General features: G+C 34.3%; 1 protein-coding gene, 1 long non-coding RNA gene and 1 pseudogene across 2 annotated transcripts; 1 reads left to right on the top strand and 2 right to left on the bottom strand.

The window, feature by feature from the left end:
• Positions 1-4242: 4242 nt before the first annotated feature.
• Positions 4243-5759, bottom strand: LOC127143825 (uncharacterized). Its single transcript, XR_007815372.1, has 2 exons — positions 5612-5759; positions 4243-4851 (listed from the first exon to the last, which is right to left on the bottom strand). It is a non-coding gene; the product is annotated as an uncharacterized LOC127143825 (long non-coding RNA).
• Positions 5429-7159, top strand: LOC103495941 (peroxidase 39). Its single transcript, XM_008457618.2, has 4 exons — positions 5429-5810; positions 5914-6105; positions 6248-6410; positions 6526-7159. Exons 1-4 carry the CDS (start codon positions 5592-5594, stop codon positions 6939-6941), a joined length of 990 nt encoding a protein of 329 aa, XP_008455840.1. The 5' UTR covers positions 5429-5591; the 3' UTR covers positions 6942-7159.
• A 5905-nt stretch (positions 7160-13064) lies between these two features.
• On the bottom strand, positions 13065-16110 carry LOC107991439 (COP9 signalosome complex subunit 5b-like; annotated as a pseudogene).
• Positions 16111-22988: the final 6878 nt, after the last annotated feature.

Here is a 22988-nt window from a genome sequence, read left to right as displayed (position 1 = left end):
TAGCATCTAAACGGGCAGAGTAAGTTGCGCCTTAGGTTGAGGTATGGAGGAGAGGTTTTGATGATTGACTTGACTATTACATACCTACGGCAAGTTACCTATGGGAACTCATATTGCATTGAGCCTCTGAAGGCCTACTATGGGAGTGGCAGAACCTACAAATTAACCTACGACAACTTACCTACGAACCTATGGCAACTCATATTGTATTGAGCATCTGGACCCCTTATAATCTACGATACGAATGTTTGTAATAGGATGACCTACAACAAGGTATCTCCTACTAGGCCTACGTAGCTTAATATAAAAGGAAGAAGAAGAAAGAGGTCAGAAGCCTATATTATTGAGGATTAAACTCAAACTGCAATTTCTCATTAAAGGAGTAGGAGGCATGCTGCTCGACGAACAAGAGAAGGAACGAAGCCCCACCGCTATAGGAGGACCTCTTTCATCCGTTTCAGTAGTTGTGGAAACATAAGTAGCTTTTGTTAAAGCAAAAGCATGGAAAATTATATCTTGTTAATGAGAAATTCTCTATATCGAACTAACTCAGTCTAAGACGAACTCAGTTTCTGGCCTAAAGGGAGAGGGACGAGACATCCACACGTCAGATCGAATGTTGAGGGCGAAAGAAAAAAGAGATTAAATGAGGAGTTAGGAAAGATCTATGGAAAGAGGAGAAAAGAGTTTGAGAAGAGGAAAAGGTCTTTCATTCATAGAATAACCTAGTAGTTCGTAGGATACCAAAGATATGAATAAGAACTGAAGAAGAAGAATAAAAGCAAAGGTAGAAAACTCCTCCTTCGGAGCGATGCGGGAGAGAGAGAAGTTATCAATCCAATGAACAGGTAAAGTGGGCTTCTTTTTCAAATAAAGACTTCGAAGATTGACTCAAGCACCATTGTAGAATTTAGACCTAACCATTAATCTTCAAGCGATGGGCACGAGGCTCAAAGAATTTGAGAAGGTCATCCTAATAATTCATTGGGTAGGATAGCAAACCCAAGACCAATTCATTTATTATGAGAGGTCGGTTCATGGGCTAACTAACTCGAGAACCCGCACCGCATACAATGATAGAAATATGTCTATGATTTAGAGTGATGATTTCATTTAAAACTATCAGTCAAGCGTGACTCGCTTTCTTTTTGTTAGGAGTAGGTGCTTCCCCTTATTTGAGTTGGGGTAGGGTTATTCAATATACTTTTTGAAGCGCAATACAAAGTTAATCGCGAATGACCCACAACGAGAAATCACTCATCTTCAACTGTCGGGAAAGAGGATTAGGCTCATCATACAATAGGGATAATAAGGCATCGTATGACGAACTTGAAAGGGAACTCAGGCCCCAATCACTAGTCATATCGGCATGGCATTGGTTGTGGCATAACCTTTTCCACCCCTTTATGAGGAAAATTCAGTTGAGGATGGACCACCTTGTTTACGTTAAGGAGACAGGCTCAGCCGAGAATACGAGGCTGGTGGCTTCACATGGAAGCGCTCTTGTTGTTTCAGAAGTTGCTTAGTTTCAAGATTTTCATCTTCGCCAATAGCCTGGTTATTTCTGAATTGAGATGAATCACCTAGTTTTGACCAGTTAATAGAGAAATATGCCTAGTCTTAGGCCTTGGTGGGGACTGCCTCATCTACTTTTGGTCAACCGCCTCAATGAACACAGGGTCGCAGGCACCCACTCGTGCTATTTCTAAGCTATCTCGCTAGGGGCTAGAAGAAATAGGAAGATTGAAGCAATCGGGTCTTTGTTAACTCCTTACGGAGCCTCCCCACGTAGCGGTAATTCCTTGTTCCAGAGTCAGCTCACCCGGAAAGGTGAATCATCATCGAGGCTTCCAAGCCCACATAGCGGTTTTAGAAGTTAAAGTTCTTATTCAGTTTTAGATGTAGCGCAGGTGCTTGAAGCTCTGGCTTTTCTTCTTGTAGAAAAAGTAGCTTATCTTCTTATCATGGGATCGACCAAAGGAAAAGTCAGATCGTCTGTTCTCTCTGAGAAGTGAAGGTGGAGTATGTCGCAGATAGGCACAGTTGACAAAGCTAGACCCCTCATGGCACTTCTAACCCGAGAAGGAGAAAGAAGAGAGACCATAGCGATACCGGTTGGTGAACAAAGGCGTCTTGTCCAAATTCCCCTAACTCAAAGACTTTTGCTTTGCCTTCTTTGTCAGCGGAAAAGTCTTATCAACTTATATATATCTTTTTAATATCTGAAGCAAAAGAAAGAAAGGCCTTCTTCACCTACTCAAATCAAAGGCATGAAGCGAAGGCTGAATTCTCAAATAAGCATAAGATTGAGTTATAGAATAGAAGAGCGCGGGCAAGAAAAGACCACGGAGTCTATCTATCTTGTCTTTTTTTTAGGTTTACTTTGATACTTTGTTTTATTAGTCTTGGTTGGTTTGTGCACACCTAGACTTGGGATGTTAGTATCTAAAAGGATGGTGTTGTCTACATTCTTTAAATACCCTTCTAATCTTGTATATCGGTTTTGAATATATGGTATGTTTCCACTACGATGACTAGTAGTTGAGTTAATACATATTATATTTTCAATTTATCTTAAGTCTTGAGATAGAAGTTTCTAATTCAGTAAGAGTTATAAGAGTAAATCGTTACTTACGGGCTTTACATCTCCTCTTGTGCTAGTTAGAGAGTTTGGGAGGGAGTGTGACAAAACCCCTCCTTATCTATGACTGACCACTTTCGACTCGGTTAGTTTTGGTCTATTGGCTCAGTTTTTGATCTATCTGCTCTCTCCTATCCTCGATAATTCAAATCAACAAGAACGATAAATAGTATGTTGAGGGCAAAATCTGAAAAATTATTTAAAAATACTAGTGGATCTCTCTTAATTTTCAAATGTTCAAATTGAGCACTCTTACATATGCAAACGAATAGCATTTGATGAAAACATATTTCATTAATGGGACCAACATCTCGTTATGATTATAGAGCACATGTAAACAAAAACGAACATGACCAATTGGGTCAACTTTTCAAATTATGGTTGATTTATTACCTTTAACAATTATTATATTCTTTTCTTTCTTCTGATACATAATTTTTTAGAGGTGAGTTTGTGATCTCTATTCTTTATGGGTTCGGGCTTATAAAAAATATATATACATTAATTTGGTGCATTATTTAAAGTAAAATAAAATAAATAGATAATTGATATATAACATCTTTCTTGAGGTTAGAAGTTTCATTCTGTTACCTAACGATATTCAAAGGCTAAATTATTACTTCCTATAAAAACCTAACTTTGTGTTTTCAGTGATGTGAAAAACACTTCAAACTTTAGATAGCATAAAGTACAACTTCCCACAAGCAAGCGTGGCTAATGATTTGGTAAAAAAGCTACAAATTAAAACGCAATTCTTTTCAGATTTCTTACCCTTTTGTCATTTTCAGTCACTGTTTTTCTCTTTCTTTTTTTCTTTTTCTCTCAGGGGTCCTCTCTCTTTTAAGCTTGTGGGGTTGTTGCTTTGAGAATCCAAGTGGTCAATTAAATATGTTTCTACAAAAGCTTGATTACAGGCCAAATAATAACTTCCTTTTCCAAACAAAATCAATGGCCAACTAAAGTTAGATGAAAAAAAATGATAGAGATGATGAGTTTTGGCTCATTGGTTTTGCTCCCAGTACATAATTGGATGGGGTCTATTTTTAGAAGAAGCCCCCTATCAAAGATTCAATGAGGAGCAAAAAGATTTAATTGTTCTTCTAATTACCCTTCTTTCTTTCTTTTTTTCTTTTTTATTTCCTGTTTGTCTTTGTGATAAGTTAAGGGGTGGTTAAAATCAATGTTTGAGAAGCATGATTTGCTGGCACGTATGACTTTTTGCCCTTTGTTTTTGTTCCCTATCTTTGTCCTTTCGAACTCCCTTTTCTTTTTCCATTTTTCTTAATGCAGGAATAAAGGGTTTTAACTAAACTTATACGTTTATTTTAGTGTATTTTTTGCATACCTATATTAATTAATCAAAAAGGAAATGACATTAGAAGATTTGAACTTATCACTCTAGGTCCGACTAGAGTATATTATTCATGTACATATAAGGGAACAGTATCTTGTACAGCATAATTTTCTCATAATATACATCTCAGACCTAATATAATAGAGAATATAATGAATTATATTTTGTAGTCCATTAGTATAATATTAGCTGCTAATCTAGTAACATATTTTAAGTGCATCCAACTAGTTTATGAGGCAAATCATCATTTGAAGGAAAATAATTCATTTATACCAAATCATGTATCTCAGTGCAAGAAATTGATCAGCTAGGCTTTAAGGTCTCTAGAACTCCAATAATATAATTTCTAAACCTAACCTATTCTAATCAACTTCCTTATCATTTCTTTGTCTTATTTTTGGGACCATCATTTCCTTAATCCGATAAAGCATTTCTCCATTTCTTACACAAAGTTATTAGTAAAAGTTCTTTTCTATTTTTTAAATTTTTTTTCTTACCATCCCCCCAAAGCACATGGTTCGGCTGTTGATTTTTCTCGGCTGCTTCAAAATTTAAAACTAGGAATCTTTGAGGCTGCTATTTCCTGGTTCATTGTCTCTTTTCCTCTGGAAGAGGAGTGGCCAAACTCATGATCATTTAGAACCAATTCCGGTAATAAGGAAACCATTTATGTCTCTCTCTTTCTTTCCTTGGTATTTTTGTAAGGCGGCTTTGATGTCTGGCTGCCATGCAAGAACACAATTATTGATTGAAAAAAGCCCCATAACGTGCTTTGTTCCCAGAGCAGGTAAGCCTATCAAGTCGTTTGGTACTTTTACGCATTGTTTATGTTTGGGGCTGCAAACTTTAGTGACGCCTGCATCCAACCAAACCCACCATCAATAATAAAGAAAGCATAACAGAGATTTGAAACTGTCAAGTTGGACTTTAATCCAAAACTTTACTGTTTAAGTAACACAGCTAATTAAATTTTTTACTTCAGACCCTCAAATTAAGGAGAAGTGTCTCTTTCTTCTCATTAGTTTTTTTCAAACATGGGTAAGATAATTTTTTATTAAGAAAAAATGCATGGTGAATGTATTTTCGTGGCATGCCCCATTATTTAGCTGGCTTTTGTTGCATGTGTAATGAAATGAGAAATCTTTCAAGGTGGGCCAAAGATCCATGATTTAAAGATAATCATTCATAGCTAACAACTGCTTTTTCTGTGAACAATTATATTTAGAATAAACAAAACTACTGCGGTAAGAAAAGGAGAAAATGAATTCTGATTCTTTGCTGTAAGCACATTCTACCATTGAACAGTGGCTCAATCTGTAGAGCTTGTTCCTGTTGTCCTACAAGGAACGTGGCTAACTAACCAGGTCTACAATACTTGGCCTATAATAGAATACGCCAGATTAAACTATAGATTACTGTAAAGCTTCACCTAGAGAATATTTTTAATGTATTGTGGACCGTTTCCAACATTTTGCTTCTTGTCTTTCTTGTTCTGTTAGGATATATAAGACTCTTCACAGTGAGATGGAATGTCAAGCACAAAACTTGTTTCCTCCAAACAGGTTGAAGACATAGATAACAGAAGTAAATTTAGAGATGAGAATGGAGAGGCTTACTTTTTTGGTGTTAGCCACTATAGTTGGTCTTCTAAGTCTGATAGGCTCCACTCAAGCTCAGCTAAAGCTTGGTTTCTATGCCAAAAGCTGCCCAAAAGCTGAGAAGATTGTACTAGATTTCGTTCACCAGCATATCCACAATGCCCCTTCATTGGCAGCAACTTTCATTAGAATGCACTTTCATGATTGCTTTGTCAGGGTATTGTTTCTTTTCGTTTCCATCTTTATGAAAATTCTTAATCCTTACGACTCCTATATGCAACTGACATTTACTTCTCTCTGTTTGATGTGTTGCTGAACAGGGTTGTGATGCATCTGTGCTCATAAACTCCACCTCAAATAACCAAGCTGAGAAGGATTCTCAACCAAATCAAACACTCAGAGGCTTTGACTTCATTGATAGAGTCAAAAGCTTACTTGAAGATGAATGCCCTGGAGTGGTCTCTTGCGCAGATGTTCTTTCCTTGATTGCAAGAGATACCATTGTAGCCACAGTAAGAATCCACCCAACCGACCAAATACCCTTTTAATTTTCCAGTGTTCGATGCTGTTTTTACTCTCTTTTCTTATCGAAAGATGAAAACGACAAGCAACACATTTTCTCTGTTTGATGGTTGTATTCATTTCAATGTATAGGGAGGACCTTACTGGGAAGTTCCAACTGGCCGAAGAGATGGAGTGATCTCAAGATCAAGTGAAGCTTTGAATGACATTCCTCCTCCATTTGGAAACTTGTCCACGCTCCAAAGACTTTTCGCAAACCAAGGGCTTGATCTAAAAGACTTGGTGTTACTATCTGGTTAGTTCAATATAATTTAAAAAGTAACAAAAAAAAAAAAAAAAGTAACCCCATTAACACTAATTCTTCACTCAGTAACATTTCTCAAACACGTTGCATCCAATTATGATTTCAGGCGCTCACACAATCGGCATAGCACACTGCCAATCATTCAGCAATCGACTCTACAATTTCACCGGGGTCGGAGACCAAGATCCCTCTCTAGACCCAAGATACGCCGCTAATCTGAAGGCTAACAAATGCAGAACTCCCACCGCCAACAACAAAGTGGAAATGGACCCAGGAAGTCGCAACACTTTTGACCTTAGCTACTATTCTCTTCTACTAAAAAGGAGGGGCCTCTTCGAATCCGATGCTGCTCTGACAACAGACGCAACTACATTGGGTTTAGTTCAGAAACTGGTAGAAGGACCCATTGAAGAATTCTTCGCTGAATTTGCAGCATCCATGGAGAAAATGGGTCGGATTAAAGTGAAAACTGGAACTGAAGGTGAAATCAGAAGGAAATGCGCTGTGGTGAATAATAGTTGATTGGTTGTAACTTGGAAATGGGTGTGGGTGAGTATGTGTGTGTGAGTGTGAAATGTTTTGGTTAAATATCGTTGAATCATGAATGTGGTTAGTGGGGAATTTATCCTTTTTGTTGGGGGGAGATTTGTGGGGTTGAATAATTGGAATTCCATTGTAATGTTCTTTTTCTTGTATTGTCAGGTTAATATTTAATAAATATTCTGATTTTGAATAATTTATATTTGGATTGGAAGATAACAAAATTCATTATTTGTTGTTGTTGGAGGAGGATCTTCTCCTTTCCACTAATGGAAGATGGATCATTTCTTTCTACTCCTATCACCATCATTCAATTTTCAAAAATAACCATCCCCAACATTACAAATAAGTTTACCATGAATCAATTCTTGAACTTAACTATAACTAGTAGTATCACCTCTAACAAATTTTTACTTGAACTATTTATAAAATATATAGTAAAAATAGAAAACTTAAATTAGACAAACGAAAAAATAGATAATTTCACTCTAAAAAATAAAGAAAACATCCTTCAAAAGCAAAAAATTTTAGTTTTTAGTTAATCTTCAACATTTTCGAATAGAAAATAAAAGATAGAGTCGTTACAACTCCTATGATGGTAAAAACTATCTAGTCTATATTGGGATTAATAAACTCTGAATAATGTTTCATTAGAATAACTTATATTATATAATTAAATAATTTTATAATTACATCTGTGCTATTTATTATAATTTTTTTAAAAGTAATTATGTCTATTTAATAATCTATTTTAGAATAAACTGATGAAATCAAATATTAGGAGAAGAGAAAAAAATATAACTAAATACTTTGGTTTGTTTGAATAGGATATACTTTTATTTTACATATTTTTCCGTAAACCCTATTTTATGGCAAATTTATAATCCAACAATATCAAATTATCAACTCATCTTGTAACATTGACAATTCCACTATAAAACAAGCACTACGTGTTATGTTGGAAATGCCCTTACAACAATTAATATAATTTAAATTTATTCAAATTGTATAAATAATGGCGTGTGTGGTAAGCAATCAACAAAACATCGTACTAAAAGAAAGGCTTTCGAGAATGTTGATCTAATCAATTCTTAAACATTGAGTTTTGTATTGAATGGATCATTGTATTTTTAATTTCAACTCTAACAAGTTTTCAAAATATTCATTTTTTTACTTTAATAAGTCTATTAATCTTTATTTTTTAAAAAATGAAATCTTCTCTAACAAAACTTATTAGGTTAAATTATCAAAAAAAAATTTACCTATGAAAAGAGGTTCATCGATACCTAGGGATGTTTTTTTAGAGAAAAAAAAAATTAGTTTAACAAAAGCTATAGTTTTGGTGAGTTGAGCTTCTTCTTCCTTGGTATTGAAGTATGTCGGATTCCACAAGGTTTATTCTTTATAGAGAGGTAGTACAAATCCAACCTTTAGCATCTAAAATAACTTTGCCCCACATATGTTGTAAAAAAGGTATCGGCCTATGATGGAGAGATCCTTTTCCTAATCTCACTAAGAATAGAAGTTTGATCGCTGACTCCTATGAAAAATTTGTAAAAAAAAATATATATTATTTTATTCTCAAAAGCATTTCCACATCGATAAATTTAAAATGTGAGGCTCTTTTATACATCTATTGTTTAGACAATGGATTTGAGCCCTTAGGCCATCCAAGTTTTGGAAGAAGGGAGAAGACAAGCAAATAAGGAAATACTTACATCTCCACACGCGCACCATCAATTGGGCGTGGCGAGGGGAGATAAAATAATATCTATATATAATTTTCTAACGTTTTTAAAAAATCGATCAGGCATGGTGAGGGGAGATAAAATAATATATCTTTTTATTTAAAAAAATATCTTTTAATTTTCTAACGTTTTTAAGAAATTATGAAACGTTTATGAATTAATTTTGATCGTTATTTGACCGTTAATGTTTTATTAATTTGTGACTGTTCATAATTAAATTCTTAACGTTTCCTTAATGAATTTGACTGTTGACCGATCCTCCCCACACTATATATACATCCCTCGGTGTACATCTCAATACACAAAAAATTCATTATCATTCTTCTCTTCTGTCTTCCTCTTCTATAATTCGAGCAATTGTGTGTCTGTCAACTTTGAGTGATTTATTTGATTACCAGTTGGTTTTCGTGCAAAATCAACTGAAGGATGAGGTTGTTTTATCCTAGGGATGACGGGGGTGACAATCTGTTTGCACAATTCAGAGCAGAGCCGCAAAACGTCTTAAAGAGAGTGTGTTCCGCGACTCAACTGTATACTAATCCTTTTTCTGCTTTTCAGCTTTTAATTCCTGAATCAATCCATCCTATCATTGTTGTTCTGTCTTTGTCGTACCTGTTGCTGAATCTGAACTTATCGTGTATTGGAAAATCGAAATGCAACAAAAATTTTAAGACGATTCTTCTTCTCTACAGTGATAGTCGTACAATTCCAAATTGATTTGATGTCTTCCGATCTCAACCGTCCATTCCGTTTTGAAGGAGCACACTTCAAAAGGTGGAAACAAAAGATGTTGTTTTTCCTCTCATTAAAGAAAGTGACTACTGCTTGCACTACTGAAAAGTCGAAGGTTTCAGAAAAAGATCCTACAGAAAAACAACTAAAGAATCTCGCCACCTTGACAGAAATTGACTTCTTCTGTAAGAACCTAATTCTTAACGGTCTTACTGATGAACTATATGACTTTTACAGTACCATAAATACTGCAAAAAAAAGTGTGGAACGCGCTGCAAATGAAGTATGATACTGAGGAAGCGGGGTCGAAGAAGTACGCTGTCAGTCGATACCTGAGATATCAAATGACTGATGATAGATCCGTGGAGGCACAGTCACATGAAATCCAGAAAATAGCTCACAAGATTATCAGTGAAGGTATGCCGCTCGATGATCAATTTCAAGTTGCTATTAATATTTATAAATTACCTCCACTGTGGAAGGATTTCAAGAACACTCTAAGGCACAAAACAAAGGAGTTCTCACTAGAAAGTCTAATCACGAGGCTAAGGATAGAGGAGGAAGCAAGGAAGCATGATAAAAAAAAAAAAAAAAAAGTGAACAATATCCCCAGAAAGAAGCCCACTGCAGTTCTAAAACTGAATTTGAAGCCGAAAGGAAACAAGATGAAAAGAGGATCCAACAAACAGAATAACCCCCAGTCCAAAAGTATGGTACAAATTGTTTGTTATAATTGTAATAAGCCTGGTCATTTAGAAACATGAGTCGTCCTGCTGTGCAAGTGAACCTGATAGAAGATGAATTAGTAGCTATGATTTCTGAAGTTAATGTGATTGGGGGCTCTGAAGGTTGGTGGCTAGACACTGGTGCATCACGCCATGTCGGCCACGACCTTAGTCTTTTTAGAAAATATAATGAAGTTAAGGATAATAATATCCTTTTAGAAGATCATCACACAACCAAGGTGGCCAGTATTGGAGAAGTAGAACTAAAATTCACATTCGGCAAGATGCTTGCGCTGAAGGAAGTTCTGCATTCTTCAGAAATTCGAAAGAATTTGGTCTCCGAATATCTCTTCAACAAGGTTGGATTCACACAAACCATAGGATCAGACTTGTTTACCTTAACTAAAAACAATGTATTTATGGAGAAGGGTTACGCTACTAATGACATGTTCAAATTGAATCTGGAAATTAATAAGATTGTATCTTCTGCTTATATGTTGACTTTTTTTAATGTTTGGCATGTTAGACTTTGTCATGTTAATAAAAGGTTAATTAGCAACATGAGTAGGTTAAATCTTATACCTAAATTATTACTGCATGATTTTGAGAAATTTGCATGTTGTAGTCAAGCTAAGATAACTAAAACCTTGCATAATTCTGTAACTAGAATAACAGAGCCTTTAGAATTAATTCATTCTGACTTATGTGAATTTGATGGAACTTTAACTAAAAACAGTAAAAGGTATGTAATTACCTTTATAGATGACTATTCTGATTACACTTTTATTTATTTGATTAAAAATAAAAGTGATGTCTATGACATGTTCAAAGTTTTTATAATTGAAATAGAAAATCAGTTTAACAAAAGAGTTAAGAGACTTCGTAGTGATAGAGGAACTTAATATGATTCAATTGCCTTCAATGAGTTTTATAACTCAAAAGGAATAATACATGAAACTATTGCATCTTACTCTCCTGAAATGAATGGAAAAACATAAAGAAAAAATAGAACTCTAACTGAGTTAGTAGTTGTTATCTTACTTGAGTCAGGAGCAGCACCATCTTAGTGGGGTGAAATAATTAAAACTGTTAATTATGTCCTTAATAGGATTCCTAAATCAAATAGTAAAACTTCACCATACGAAGTCCTTAAACATAAAACACCAAACTTGTCTTATCTTAGAACTTGGGGTTGCCTAGCTTATGTTAGAATACTTGATCCAAAAAGAAGAAAATTAGCAAGTAGAGCCTATGAATGTATCTTCAAAAGATACGTTGAAAACAGTAAAGCCTATAGGTTCTATGACCTAGAAAATAAAGTAATCATAGAATCGAATGATGTAGATTTTTTCGATAATAGATTTCCTTTTAAATCTAGAAATAGTGGGGGCCTAAACAATCAAACTAGTGGGGGCCTAAATAATCAAACTAGTGGGGGCTCAAGTTCCAGTAGTCTACCTTCAATTAGGATCCAAACCCAAGACAAGAAAGTAGATCCTAAACCTAGAAGAAGTAAGAGAGCTAAAACAGTAAAAGACTTTGGAGAAGACTTCAAAACGTACAATGTATAAGATCCAAAAGATCTACCAGAAGCCTTGTCCTCAATAGATACCAATTTATGGCAAGAAGCTATCAATGATGAAATAGACTCTGTTGAACCCAATAGAACTTGGCGCCTAGATGTAAAGCTATAGGCTGCAAATGGGTTTTAAGGAAGAAACTCAAACCTAATGGATTAGTAGATAAGTATAAGGCTAGATTAGTAGCAAAAGGATTTAGGCAGGGGGAAAACATAGATTTCTTTGATACTTTTTCCTCAGTCACTAGAATCACCTCTATTAGAGTATTGATATCTATAGTTACCCTGAACAATCTCTTAATCCATCAGATGGATGTTAAAACTGCTTTCCTAAATGGTGATTTAGAAGAAGAGATTTACATGGAACAACTTGAAGGTTTCATTGTCCACGACCAAGAATCCAAAGTTTGTAAACTAGATAAATCCCTCTATGGCCTAAAACAAGCTCTCAAGCAATGGCACGAAAAGTTTGACAACTTACTCATGTCAGAAGGATTCAAAGTAAATGAAAGTGACAAATGTATCTAATATAAGACTGAAGGTAGGTTATGTATCATCATATGCTTATACATGATGACATGTTAATTTTTTTATCAAACTTGCAATGTCATAACACTACTACAAAATAAACTCTCTTGACGGTTTTAAACTGTCAAGAATGATTATTCTTGACGATTTTAAAATCGTCATTGAATTCAGTGTCAAGAAAGACAAAGTTCTCGACGGTTGGTAAAAACGTCAAGAATAGTGAATATTGACAGTTTATGATCGTCAAGTATTCAAATCATGACAGTTTAAAATCGTCAAGGGTATAAGTGTTTATGACATTTTAGAATTGTCAAAAATATGAGTATCCATGACAAAAATCGTCAAGAATATGAATATTTATAACATTTGGTAACCATCAAGAGTGCTTTTTCATGACATTTAATAACCGTGAAGAAAGTGATTGTTTATGACATTTAAAAACCGTCAAGGATGAAATTGTTTATGACATTTTAAAACCATCAAGCATTTTTCTATTTTTTTTAATTGTAATTCAATAATATTTTTGTTTCTGTATTATGCTCCCTTTTGTCTTGTATAGTGGTCCAACAATTGTTCCATAAATACATGTATAAACGACAATATTCATCAAATATAAAATCTTTCACCATATCATTTCCAAAGCTTTGCAAATATTCCTATCATTTACAAAACCAATATACAGTTCCATCAGAGTTTCAAAACAATTCAACTCTCATGAACAATTCACCTATCATCCCCTCATATGAACAATTCACCAATGAACAAATAACCTATCAACAAAGTTTCAAAATGGCTACCACAACGTGAGTCTCACTTGCGACATCAAACCATGAACTTGCTCCACCGTTATCTTTGCACTATCATGAGTGATCTTAGCAAGTTGGGAGTCTTCCTGCGAATGAAAGATGAAATTATAAAAAAATACTATGCTTATATATGAACAAGAGTTCATCTGGATGTCAAAATGAATATTGCTAGAATAACTAGCTCACTTAAAAAATGCAGTTTTTTTCCTTTTGAGAAATCTTATGAGAGTTAGTCATCAAAGGAGAGAATTCTTGTTAACCACATAACAGATGGACATATCAAGGTGAATTTGACACTGTCGAAACAGGACATATTAATTTTAATACCAGCAAAAAAAAATAATATAAACATAACTCAGTAAAGTACAAAAGGACACTTAGCATCACCAATACAAACCAGTAACACAACAATTTGCTTTGCTTAATTTCCAACGGGAAGGTTAAAAGGAAGGACCTACTTCTAACTGGTGAATGGAGTAATACATGTCCAACCAAGAAAATTTTGGTTAATCCAAATCTTTTGTATCAGACCTAAAAAAAACACGCCAGTAATTTTCTTTCTTGGTGGCTTCTTTACATTGGTTCTCTTTTTTTTTTTTTTTTTTTGCCTTTTATGTTCATGGCCTCCCTTTTTGTATTTTTATTCTTAATGGAGAGGTTGATTTCTAGTAAGTGTGTGTGTATTAGTGTATATAAAGAATAAATAATTGCAACAGTTAGTTATGATATCAATGGGTTGTCTACTTGGCCAACCGACAACCTCAACATAGTTGAACTGGTTGAGGTAATAAATTATATCATTCAAATCCTCACCCACATGTAGTTGAACTAAAAAGAATAGGTCATGCAAGTCTATTTGGGCATGAGTTAAATATTTCACATTCAAAGAAAAACTTCTGCAAATATAGATATTAATCTATGCTACCTACCTTGGACAACAAATGAATAAAAAGACCAACCACAGTACAAATAGACAAGTAGTGAAGATTGCATCTAACGGAATAATTTTTTAGAAGTGAAATTAAACTTTAAAATATTCAGTATGAACACTCAGAATTTGTGTGGAAAGGTCTTGAATTGTTTCTCTCCAGACTCCATTTCTGTAATATCTGGTTTATGGCCTAATACTTTGGACAAAAAGTATGCATATCTATCTACAGTATAAATTATAACAGATCGTTTTTTGTAGCTTATGAAATAGGTAGATGCGTGTACCAGATAGAGCTGTATATGCTTTGAAAAATATATATAAAAGAAGAAAGAATAAGAGAAACAACATAACACGCCTCCTTCTTCCTCTTAGAAGAATATCAATGGCCCAAAGCAGGTGTGAGCCAACTAATTATCCACCTACTCAAGTTTTTCAGTTGCAAAAAAATAAATAAACAACTAAAAAGAATCATATAAAATTCAGATCAAATCTAATAATTCAAGTAGAGATATTGAATAGAGTGCGTTGTAATGAAGACGAGGATACCTAAATCTAAAATTTACCCAGCAACATAATCTCCATTACCCAAGAGAGGAGAAGAAGAAAGTGTATTAACCCAGTACTTGTTCCAAAGTAAATCCAAGAGGTGGCAATCAAGTGAAGACATGAAATAAGTGATATCAAGCACATAATATTGCAATAACGTGTAAAAGTTAATAAAATCACATACCCAATGAAAATAAACTGAGGAAATCTAACAAGGTGAAAGATCAAGGGAGGAAACTTGTTTACAATGCACACCAAAGTCTTCAATCTTATTCAGTGGGATGGTTTGATACTCAGAAACAGGCTCATCTAGTGGCTTATATCCTTCTGGGTAGGTCCTAAAAGTCCCAATCTCAACCTTTCTAGCAGAAACAGTTCTTGTAAGATCAATCACAACATTTGTTACTCTATTTTTCAGGCCAAAACACATAATTTCATTTTGAAGTTCTTTGAAAAACTTGAAGACACAAGGTTCTTTGGCGTTTGGTGTTCGGCCATGGAAGACAATATAGACAAAGAAAAAGAAATATAGACAATAACACAGATGTAATATCGGTGATGGATGACTGACTGACCGCATCAGCATGCACACGGCTTGGTCTGATGTTGAATAAGAGAAATGAGATGGAACAGGGTGGGGAGTTCATTCACAATAAATAACTTGTAAATACATCTCACCTCCCAAGAAAAGGAATTACTTGATGAACAATCCATTGTGAATCAACTACGCTACTTTTCTCATGCGCTAGCTATAGAAATCCATAAAAAGAAAAGAGTTGATGTCATTGAGAAGATATATAAAAGATGTGCCCTCCTTTCATTTTTGTACTTGTCAATAGAGCATTTCCATGGAAGACTTATGGATTGCAACTTTTCTGGATTGAACTCTGATGTAATATACGACATACACTTCAATCTAGGTTATACATATTTGAGGTGATTAAAAAGTGAAGTTTAAGTTGACAGTTGATTTTCAGGTACAGAGAGGTGTGAGAAACCATATAGAAGAACTATTGACCTCTACACATCTTCTGAGAGCAAAGTCCAACCCCATCCATGTACCAAATCATTCCACAAGTAAATAAATACATAGATAGAATATGAATAGAAATAAGAAATACTTGAGGGCCACACACATCACCAAGCTTATATTGAAATCCTATCATTTCATGTAGTAACAGTATACCTGAATCAAATGCCACACACATTGCCAAGCTGCATGAAAAAATACAGGAGCCATGATTTCTACAAACCTGTGATGTACGAAACAAGTGATCTAAACTTGTGAAGATACAATATGACTAAATTGCCACCAGTAAGTAGTTCTAAACTTTTTCTCACAAGTCTTCATAAAAAAGAGATTCCAATGTGTAGAAAAGCTTTCAGTGGACTAAATTCAAAAATAATTAAAAGGTGATCTAGTGTTAATATATCCAACTAAGGGAGAACCATAATTGTGAAAGAGAAAAATTACGCAACACAAGAAAGCAACCAAGGGTCGCTACACCAGCCTGGTTACTCTTCTGTATCCCTATTTCAGCATCGGAAATGTACATGTCAGAATCCAACATTAAACATGAAAGGTGAAAACCTAAATTACCAACCAAAAGAAAAAAAAAGGGACTTACTTATGAACCTCTCTACCACCTCTCCTCTTTGTCATTTGCCATGTCATTGTTAGTCTCAAGTCCAGGTTGGAAGATTTCCAAACCATGTTTTTTCCAAACCATTGGAGCAGGGAAGCGGCGTTGGGCGTTGGACGTTCAACGTTTGGTGAGCAGGGGAGCAGGGAAGCGATGTTCGCGTTCGCGTTAGGCATTCAAAGTTCGGCGTTCGACGGCATTTGGGATGGTTGAGCACGGGAAGCATCGACGGCAACGACGGCGTTTCACAACATTTTGTGGCATTCTAGATGAGTGAGTTTGAGATCGCGTAGGTTGTGAGAAAGGAAGAGAGAAATTGGGATTTTGTGTGAAGGAAAAAGGAAAAGTTAAAAAGAAAGAGGAAAATTAAGTTTTTATTTTTATTTTTTAGTAATTCTTGATGTTTTTAAAATGTCAAGGAAAAGTATCTTGCTTGACGTTTAAAAATTGTCAAGAAATTTGAAAAATTACTCCCCTCCGCCTTTTCATAAAAATTCTTGACGTTTTAAAACGTCAAGAATTTAATCGTTATTACTTGACGTTTTTAAAACGTCAAGGATAAATACATATCATTTGACGTTTAAAAAACGTCAAGAATGTCGAATTTATAAAATTTCTTGACGATTTTAAAACGTCAAGAAAAGATGCATATTACTTGACGTTTCAAAACTATCAAGAAAGCTTCAAATTGACTACCCTCCACCTTTTCATAAAAAAATTTTACGATTTTTCTTTTAAATCACCCATTTCTTGACGTTTTTTCAAAAACCGTCAAGAAATTAAAATTGTAACCGTCAAGAAAGACTCTTTTTCTAGTAGTGTAAATGATGTAAAATCTATGTTGAGTGCAAACTTTGACATGAAAGACCTAGGTGATGTAATCTTAAGCATCAAAATTACAAGAACTGAAAATGGAATTTCCTTAAATCAATCTCATTACATAAAAAAATTCTAAAGAAGTACAAATACTTCGAAAGAAAACCAGCTTGTACACCTTATGACTCTAGTCTGAAATTATTCAAGAACACTGGTGACAGTGTTAACCAATCCGAGTACGCTAGTATCATAGGCAGTTTGAGGTACGCTATTGATTGCACTAGACCAGACATAGCTTACGCCGTAGGATTACTATGTAGGTTTACCAGCAGACCCAATCTAGAACACTAGAATTCAATAGAGAGTAATGAGATACCTTAAGAAAACCCAAAACCTAGGATTACATTATAATAATTTTTCCGCTGTACTTGAAGGTTACAGCAATGCTGGTTGGAACTCCCTCTCAGATGACTCAAAGCCTACAAGTGGCTATATTTTTAATATAACAGGAGCAGTCGTTGCTTGGAAATCCAAGAAATAAATAATCTTAGCCCAGTCAACGATGGAGTCAGAGATGATAGAACTAGCTACTGCTAGTGAAGAAGCAATTTAGCTTCGAAGCTTACTATTAGAAATTCCCACATGGAAAAGACCGATACCAGCCATACTAATCCATTGTGATAGTACTGCAGCTATCGCAAAAGTAACGGTAAGAGACGACAGATATGTCGTAAACATAGTACCATTAGAGAATTGCTTACTACTGGTGCAGTGATAGTGGATTATGTACGGTCTAATGATAACTTGGCTGATCCTTTGACGAAAAGACTCGCTAGAGAAAAGGTTTTTAAAATCTCAAAAATAATGGGACTTAAGCCTATTAAAACTTGAATTACTGTGAGGTAAACCCAACTTGAAAGACTGGAGATCCCAAGAAATAAATACAATGGGTAATAACTGATCACAAGTAATATGACGAGAATCATGCTACATAATTAGAATTTCCATTCTTATGATTTAGTGATTACCATGACATCCTGAAACGTATGATGAGGCTGAACTTTATTCTTAATGAAATATATACTTGATATCAAGTAGGGTACCTAGCTACAGGAGTACTCTTGATAGATTCACCTTTGTGAATGTGGAAGTGAGGACTGCTTCCTATGAAATTCTGAGCAGATTTCTAGAGCATTCACTAAACTAAGATATACGTGCAAGGCCATAAAGCACATGTTGTTTTAGAACTTTACTCAAAAAATGTTATGTGTGCGATAACGTTAGAAGTAAAGTTCAAAACTACGAGTTACTTTACAATACTTTAAACTATTGTCACTACATAAAGGTTCAAGTCATCAGACACATTTACTTAAGCACATCACTATAGAGACTGACACTGCTCGATGAAAATGTTTTTAAAAATTTTTAAGTGGGGGATTATTGAATGAAAAATTTGTAAAAAGAAAAAATATATTATTTTATTTTCCAAAGCATTCCCACATTGATAAATTTAGAATGTAGAGGCTCCTTCATATACTTATTGTTTGGCCAATGGCTTTAGACTCTTAAGGCACTCGAGTTTTGGAATGAGGGAGGAGATAGGCAAATAAGGATATGCCTAAATCTCCACACGCCGATATAGAATCGTTTTAACATTTATTAATTAATTGTTGATCGGTAACACTTTATTAATTTGTGACCATTCATAATTAAATTCTTAACGTTTCATAATTAAATTATTAATGTTTTCTTAATGAATTTGACCGTTGGCCGATCCTTCCCACACTATATATACATCCCTCAATGCACATCTCAATACACAACAAATTCATTCTTCATTCTTCTCTTCTGTCTTCCTCTTATATTATTCGAGCAATTGTGTGTTTGTCAACTTTAAGTGATTTATTTGATTACCAATTGGTTTTCGTGCAAAATCAACTGAAGGGTGAGGCTGTTTTAACTTGGGGATGACGGGGTGACAATCTGTTTGCACAATTCAAATTAGAGCCGCGAAATGTCTTAAAAAGAGCGTGTTCCGCGACTCAGCCGTATACTGATCTTTCTCTATTTTGCAGCTTTTAGTTCCTAAATCAATTCATCCTATCATTATTGTTTTGTCTTTGTCGTACCTGTTGCTGAATTTGAACTTATCATGTATTGAAAAACCGAAGTGCAACAACACACTCTAATGTTTAACACATCATATGTGGTTTGAGATCTCATATATCATCAATAGGCTAGCTAGGTCAACTTTTTCAACGTTCAACAACATTGCATTGGCGGGGCATAAGGTGTTCTTTTCTATCTAACAAGGCTTCATTCATCTCATAATCTTTTCGTTCAGAAAAATCTTCAACCCTAAATTTAATTTTCTAACGCGATATATGTAAATTTGGGGTTGTTTCCCCAATGATTAAAAAAGCTCCACCACTTCCTTTGAGTAATACTCTCGTGTGTCATGGATCTCTAGAAAACTTCATGATATGGCTCGTTTGGTGTGATAACGTGCATGGGTGTCTACTCCTTGGCTGTTAATCCTGTTTTTTCAGGCACAAATGAAGCACATTAATTTAGTTGTTCATTTTATCTGTGATAATTAAGGTTCTACTAAACATCAACTTGTTGAAGTTCTAACTTCTTGATTATACAGTAAAACTTTGGAACTAAATGATTTTCTTAATAAAATTAGTCAGAATTATATCCCTTGATTCATGACAAGGGTTAGGTAAGGGATTGAATTTCTCTCCATTTGGCATTTCTTTAAAACTCAATTAGATTTCTTAACAAGGGGAATGTTAATTATAAGTTTATTATATAATTCATCTGAGATATTGATAAGGACGATGGACCTTTACGTATCTTCACAATAGTATGATTGTTTACTTTGGACATAACCTTCATGATTTTACTTTTGCAGCTACAATTTTAAAAAGTCTCACATTAATAGAGGCATAATTGTTTTCACTTATGATTATTCTTTTATATGACTAATGTGAAACTTTGATCAAATTCCCAACATACATAAAATTCTAATACTAATTCTCTGATTTTCCATTTAAATCATGGAATATGATATTGAAATTTAATTCTTGATATATTTTTATACACTTAATATATTATGCAACAATTTGATGAAATTTATTTCTTTTCATATATATGTGTGGAGTTTCTTTATAATACTGGAAATAATGTTCACTCGAAATTTTTACATTATATTCTAGCTTCCTTTCTCCTCTGTCAATTTTAAACTTTCTTCAATTCTAAGATAGCTTTTACTTTTTAGATGGATGAGAGAGAGGGTTTTGAATGGTGAGGACCTAAACTTTTAGCTGTCAAAGTCAACCTGAATCTTATCCACAATTAAAATGCCAATGTCGATTGTCCACATGAAGGAATTCAATAAGCATCAACTATTAATTTAATCTTTTCAATCTTTTTTCATTTGGCTTTGATGTTTCTTTGCACCTTAGGTTTGTTGAGAAAGGTAAAGTGTCCCTTTTGGGGAGTGGAAAAGCATTCATCTTAATGCTCCGTGTACAAATAACAGACTTAAGTTGTTGCCAATATTTCATCTTACAATTAACAAAGTTTGATGTCAAAACTCGAATAGGAAATAGTGCCGAATCTCATTACAAGAATTTTGGTCTCTATCGATAGCCTTTTTTTTGTTACAATGTAAAAAAAATGTGGGCAAAAATATGATGTGCCGATGTAATTTCATTGCGTGGGTACATCATTGTTTTTGCCGCTGAAAATATATATATACATGGGCAAAAGTTGCATGGTTTTAAGGAAAATTTTTAAGTTGGATTTCTAGCGACATTCATTTTAATTTATAGCCACCTATCGTGTGTGGACAAATATTTTAAATATTTGCCAACGTAATTTACGTGACGAAAAAACCCCATATTTTTATACATATTTATGTCGACGGAAATAACGTGAGCATAAGTTTATTTTTATTTATTTTTCCCTTCCTTTCTCCCACATAACCTCACCCCATCCAATTTCACTCTTCTCACAGACCCCTCCCCTAACATCGCTACCATCCGAACATCGTCGCCGACTCGCCAAACAGCTCCCCTACTCACCAAGCTCCTCGCCGACTCATCACACACTCGCAAACCGCTTGGCTCCCTTGCTCGCTGAAGCTCGTCTCCCTCCCTACTTGTTGCCTCATTTTCTGGACCCCTCGGCTCCCCTGCTCGCCCCCCCCCCCCTCCCCATTCGTTGTAGCCTACCCCAAGTAAGTTTAACTTTAGTTTATTGTTTTTTCTTCATCTACCTCCCAAATGTTAGAGGTCTGAGCAAAAAGTTTCTTTATCTACCTCCCAATGTTACTAGTTGTTCAGCGTATTATCTTGCTAAGAGATATGCGTAGAGTATCTAGGCAGTCATGCATCTACATGATCGCATGGATTGATTTGGGGACGAAGTGTGACACAAAATTATTATTGTTAAATGTCTTAGATGTTGAGCAATATAACTCTGCAACAAAATCGCTCTTGTAATGCAACTTCAAGTTTGCGTACAAATGGTAATTACATATTCCATGAAATGGATTAAGAGATACCATAGAATAGCTTTTGATGTCTTCTTTATCTCCAAACATTGCATTTAGTTGCACCAAAACCCGTTTCCAAGCTAGAAACATTCTCTAGGATCCATAAACTTTTAGAGGCAGTTTGTTTTACGGACATATACACTATCGTGTTTGTTTGCAGTATTATAAGATGTCCAATCATTTGGAGATTTTCAAACATCCTCAAATTCCCAAACGAAAAGTTTGGATGCCTTCTTGAAGCATGGGTTTCCATATTCTCCACATTCCCATTTTTTAAAATAAATAGTCAACTATATATATATATATATATATATATATATATATATATATCTTTTGCTATATTGCTATATTGTAGTTCTTATTAGTTAGAACAAGAAATTTAAATTCAAATTATTATTTATTTTATAAAAAATATCTTAAATTATGATATATTAGTTGGTGGAGAAAAAATAACATATAAAATTTATATATATTGTACTAATCTAAAAAGAAATTCAATTTGAGAAAAACATATATGTCATAAGTTTAAATTACATCCAATTAATTATGAATTAATAAATAGTCATAAGGATAGATGGATAAATGAGCAATCGTAACGAAACACTCTAATTTCATCTAGTTTAAAAAAAATTAAAAATTAAGCAAAAGAGTAAATTAAAGAACATTTGAAATTTGAAATTTTCCTTCGATTCCTGATTGTTTTCGTCAATTTTAAGTTGTAGACGTTCACAAGAGTCTTCTCTACTATTCTATGACTTTAGAACGCAAATTGGTAACCAAATTAGTGAGTTTTTGAAAGAAAACGAGAGTATGAAAATTTTAAAAAAATCTTCAAAATTCTCATACAATCTCCCCCCGAAAGCTCTATTCAATTAAGCCAATTATTTGGTATTTATAACCAAATCAAATTTGCAATATCGTGACACCTAATCGAGTGAAATTTGGTGGAAGAGGTGGAAAATATCACCTTTGAAGAAGATATTCAATTTGAAAGTGAATTTCAAATTTCAAATTATTTAATTTTCTAAATTGAATTTCTAAAATTGGACTTTCTATTTATTTTATTATTTAATATTATTTAATCTAATTAATTAATGAGATTTTTTCAAAAATAAATAAATCGACAAAATAATTACGCTGTATAGAACAATTTTGAAAATGGCAAAAGTTCACAGGCGCACAATGTAAAATACCAAAATTACTCCCGTCAACACAAAATAAATCGGCCACACGTGAGCGATACACGATCCTGTAGATTTTGATAAACAATCTCGAGCATACCAAGCCCCTAGGTACCCCGAGATGAAAGAATTCTACTTTTATTCATTCGATCTTGGGCATACAATGCATCGAGATTGTATGCCCGAGATGACCCAAGATGAAAGACAGAAGTGTAAATCTACACGATCTT

The sequence above is a fragment of the Cucumis melo genome, chromosome 11 (assembly GCF_025177605.1).
Source record: "Cucumis melo cultivar AY chromosome 11, USDA_Cmelo_AY_1.0, whole genome shotgun sequence".
NCBI lineage: Eukaryota > Viridiplantae > Streptophyta > Magnoliopsida > Cucurbitales > Cucurbitaceae > Cucumis > Cucumis melo.
Note: the sequence above shows the minus strand (reverse complement) of the source record. Positions and strands in the feature narration are given on the sequence as shown.

Coding starts and splice junctions, on each gene's coding strand:
- LOC103495941 (XM_008457618.2), top strand. CDS start 5,592: ATGAGAATGGAGAGGCTTACTTTTTTGGTGTTAGCCACTATAGTTGGT. Junction 5,811..5,913: donor TTCATGATTGCTTTGTCAGG/GTATTGTTTCTT, acceptor GTTGCTGAACAG/GGTTGTGATGCATCTGTGCT. Junction 6,106..6,247: donor GAGATACCATTGTAGCCACA/GTAAGAATCCAC, acceptor TTCAATGTATAG/GGAGGACCTTACTGGGAAGT.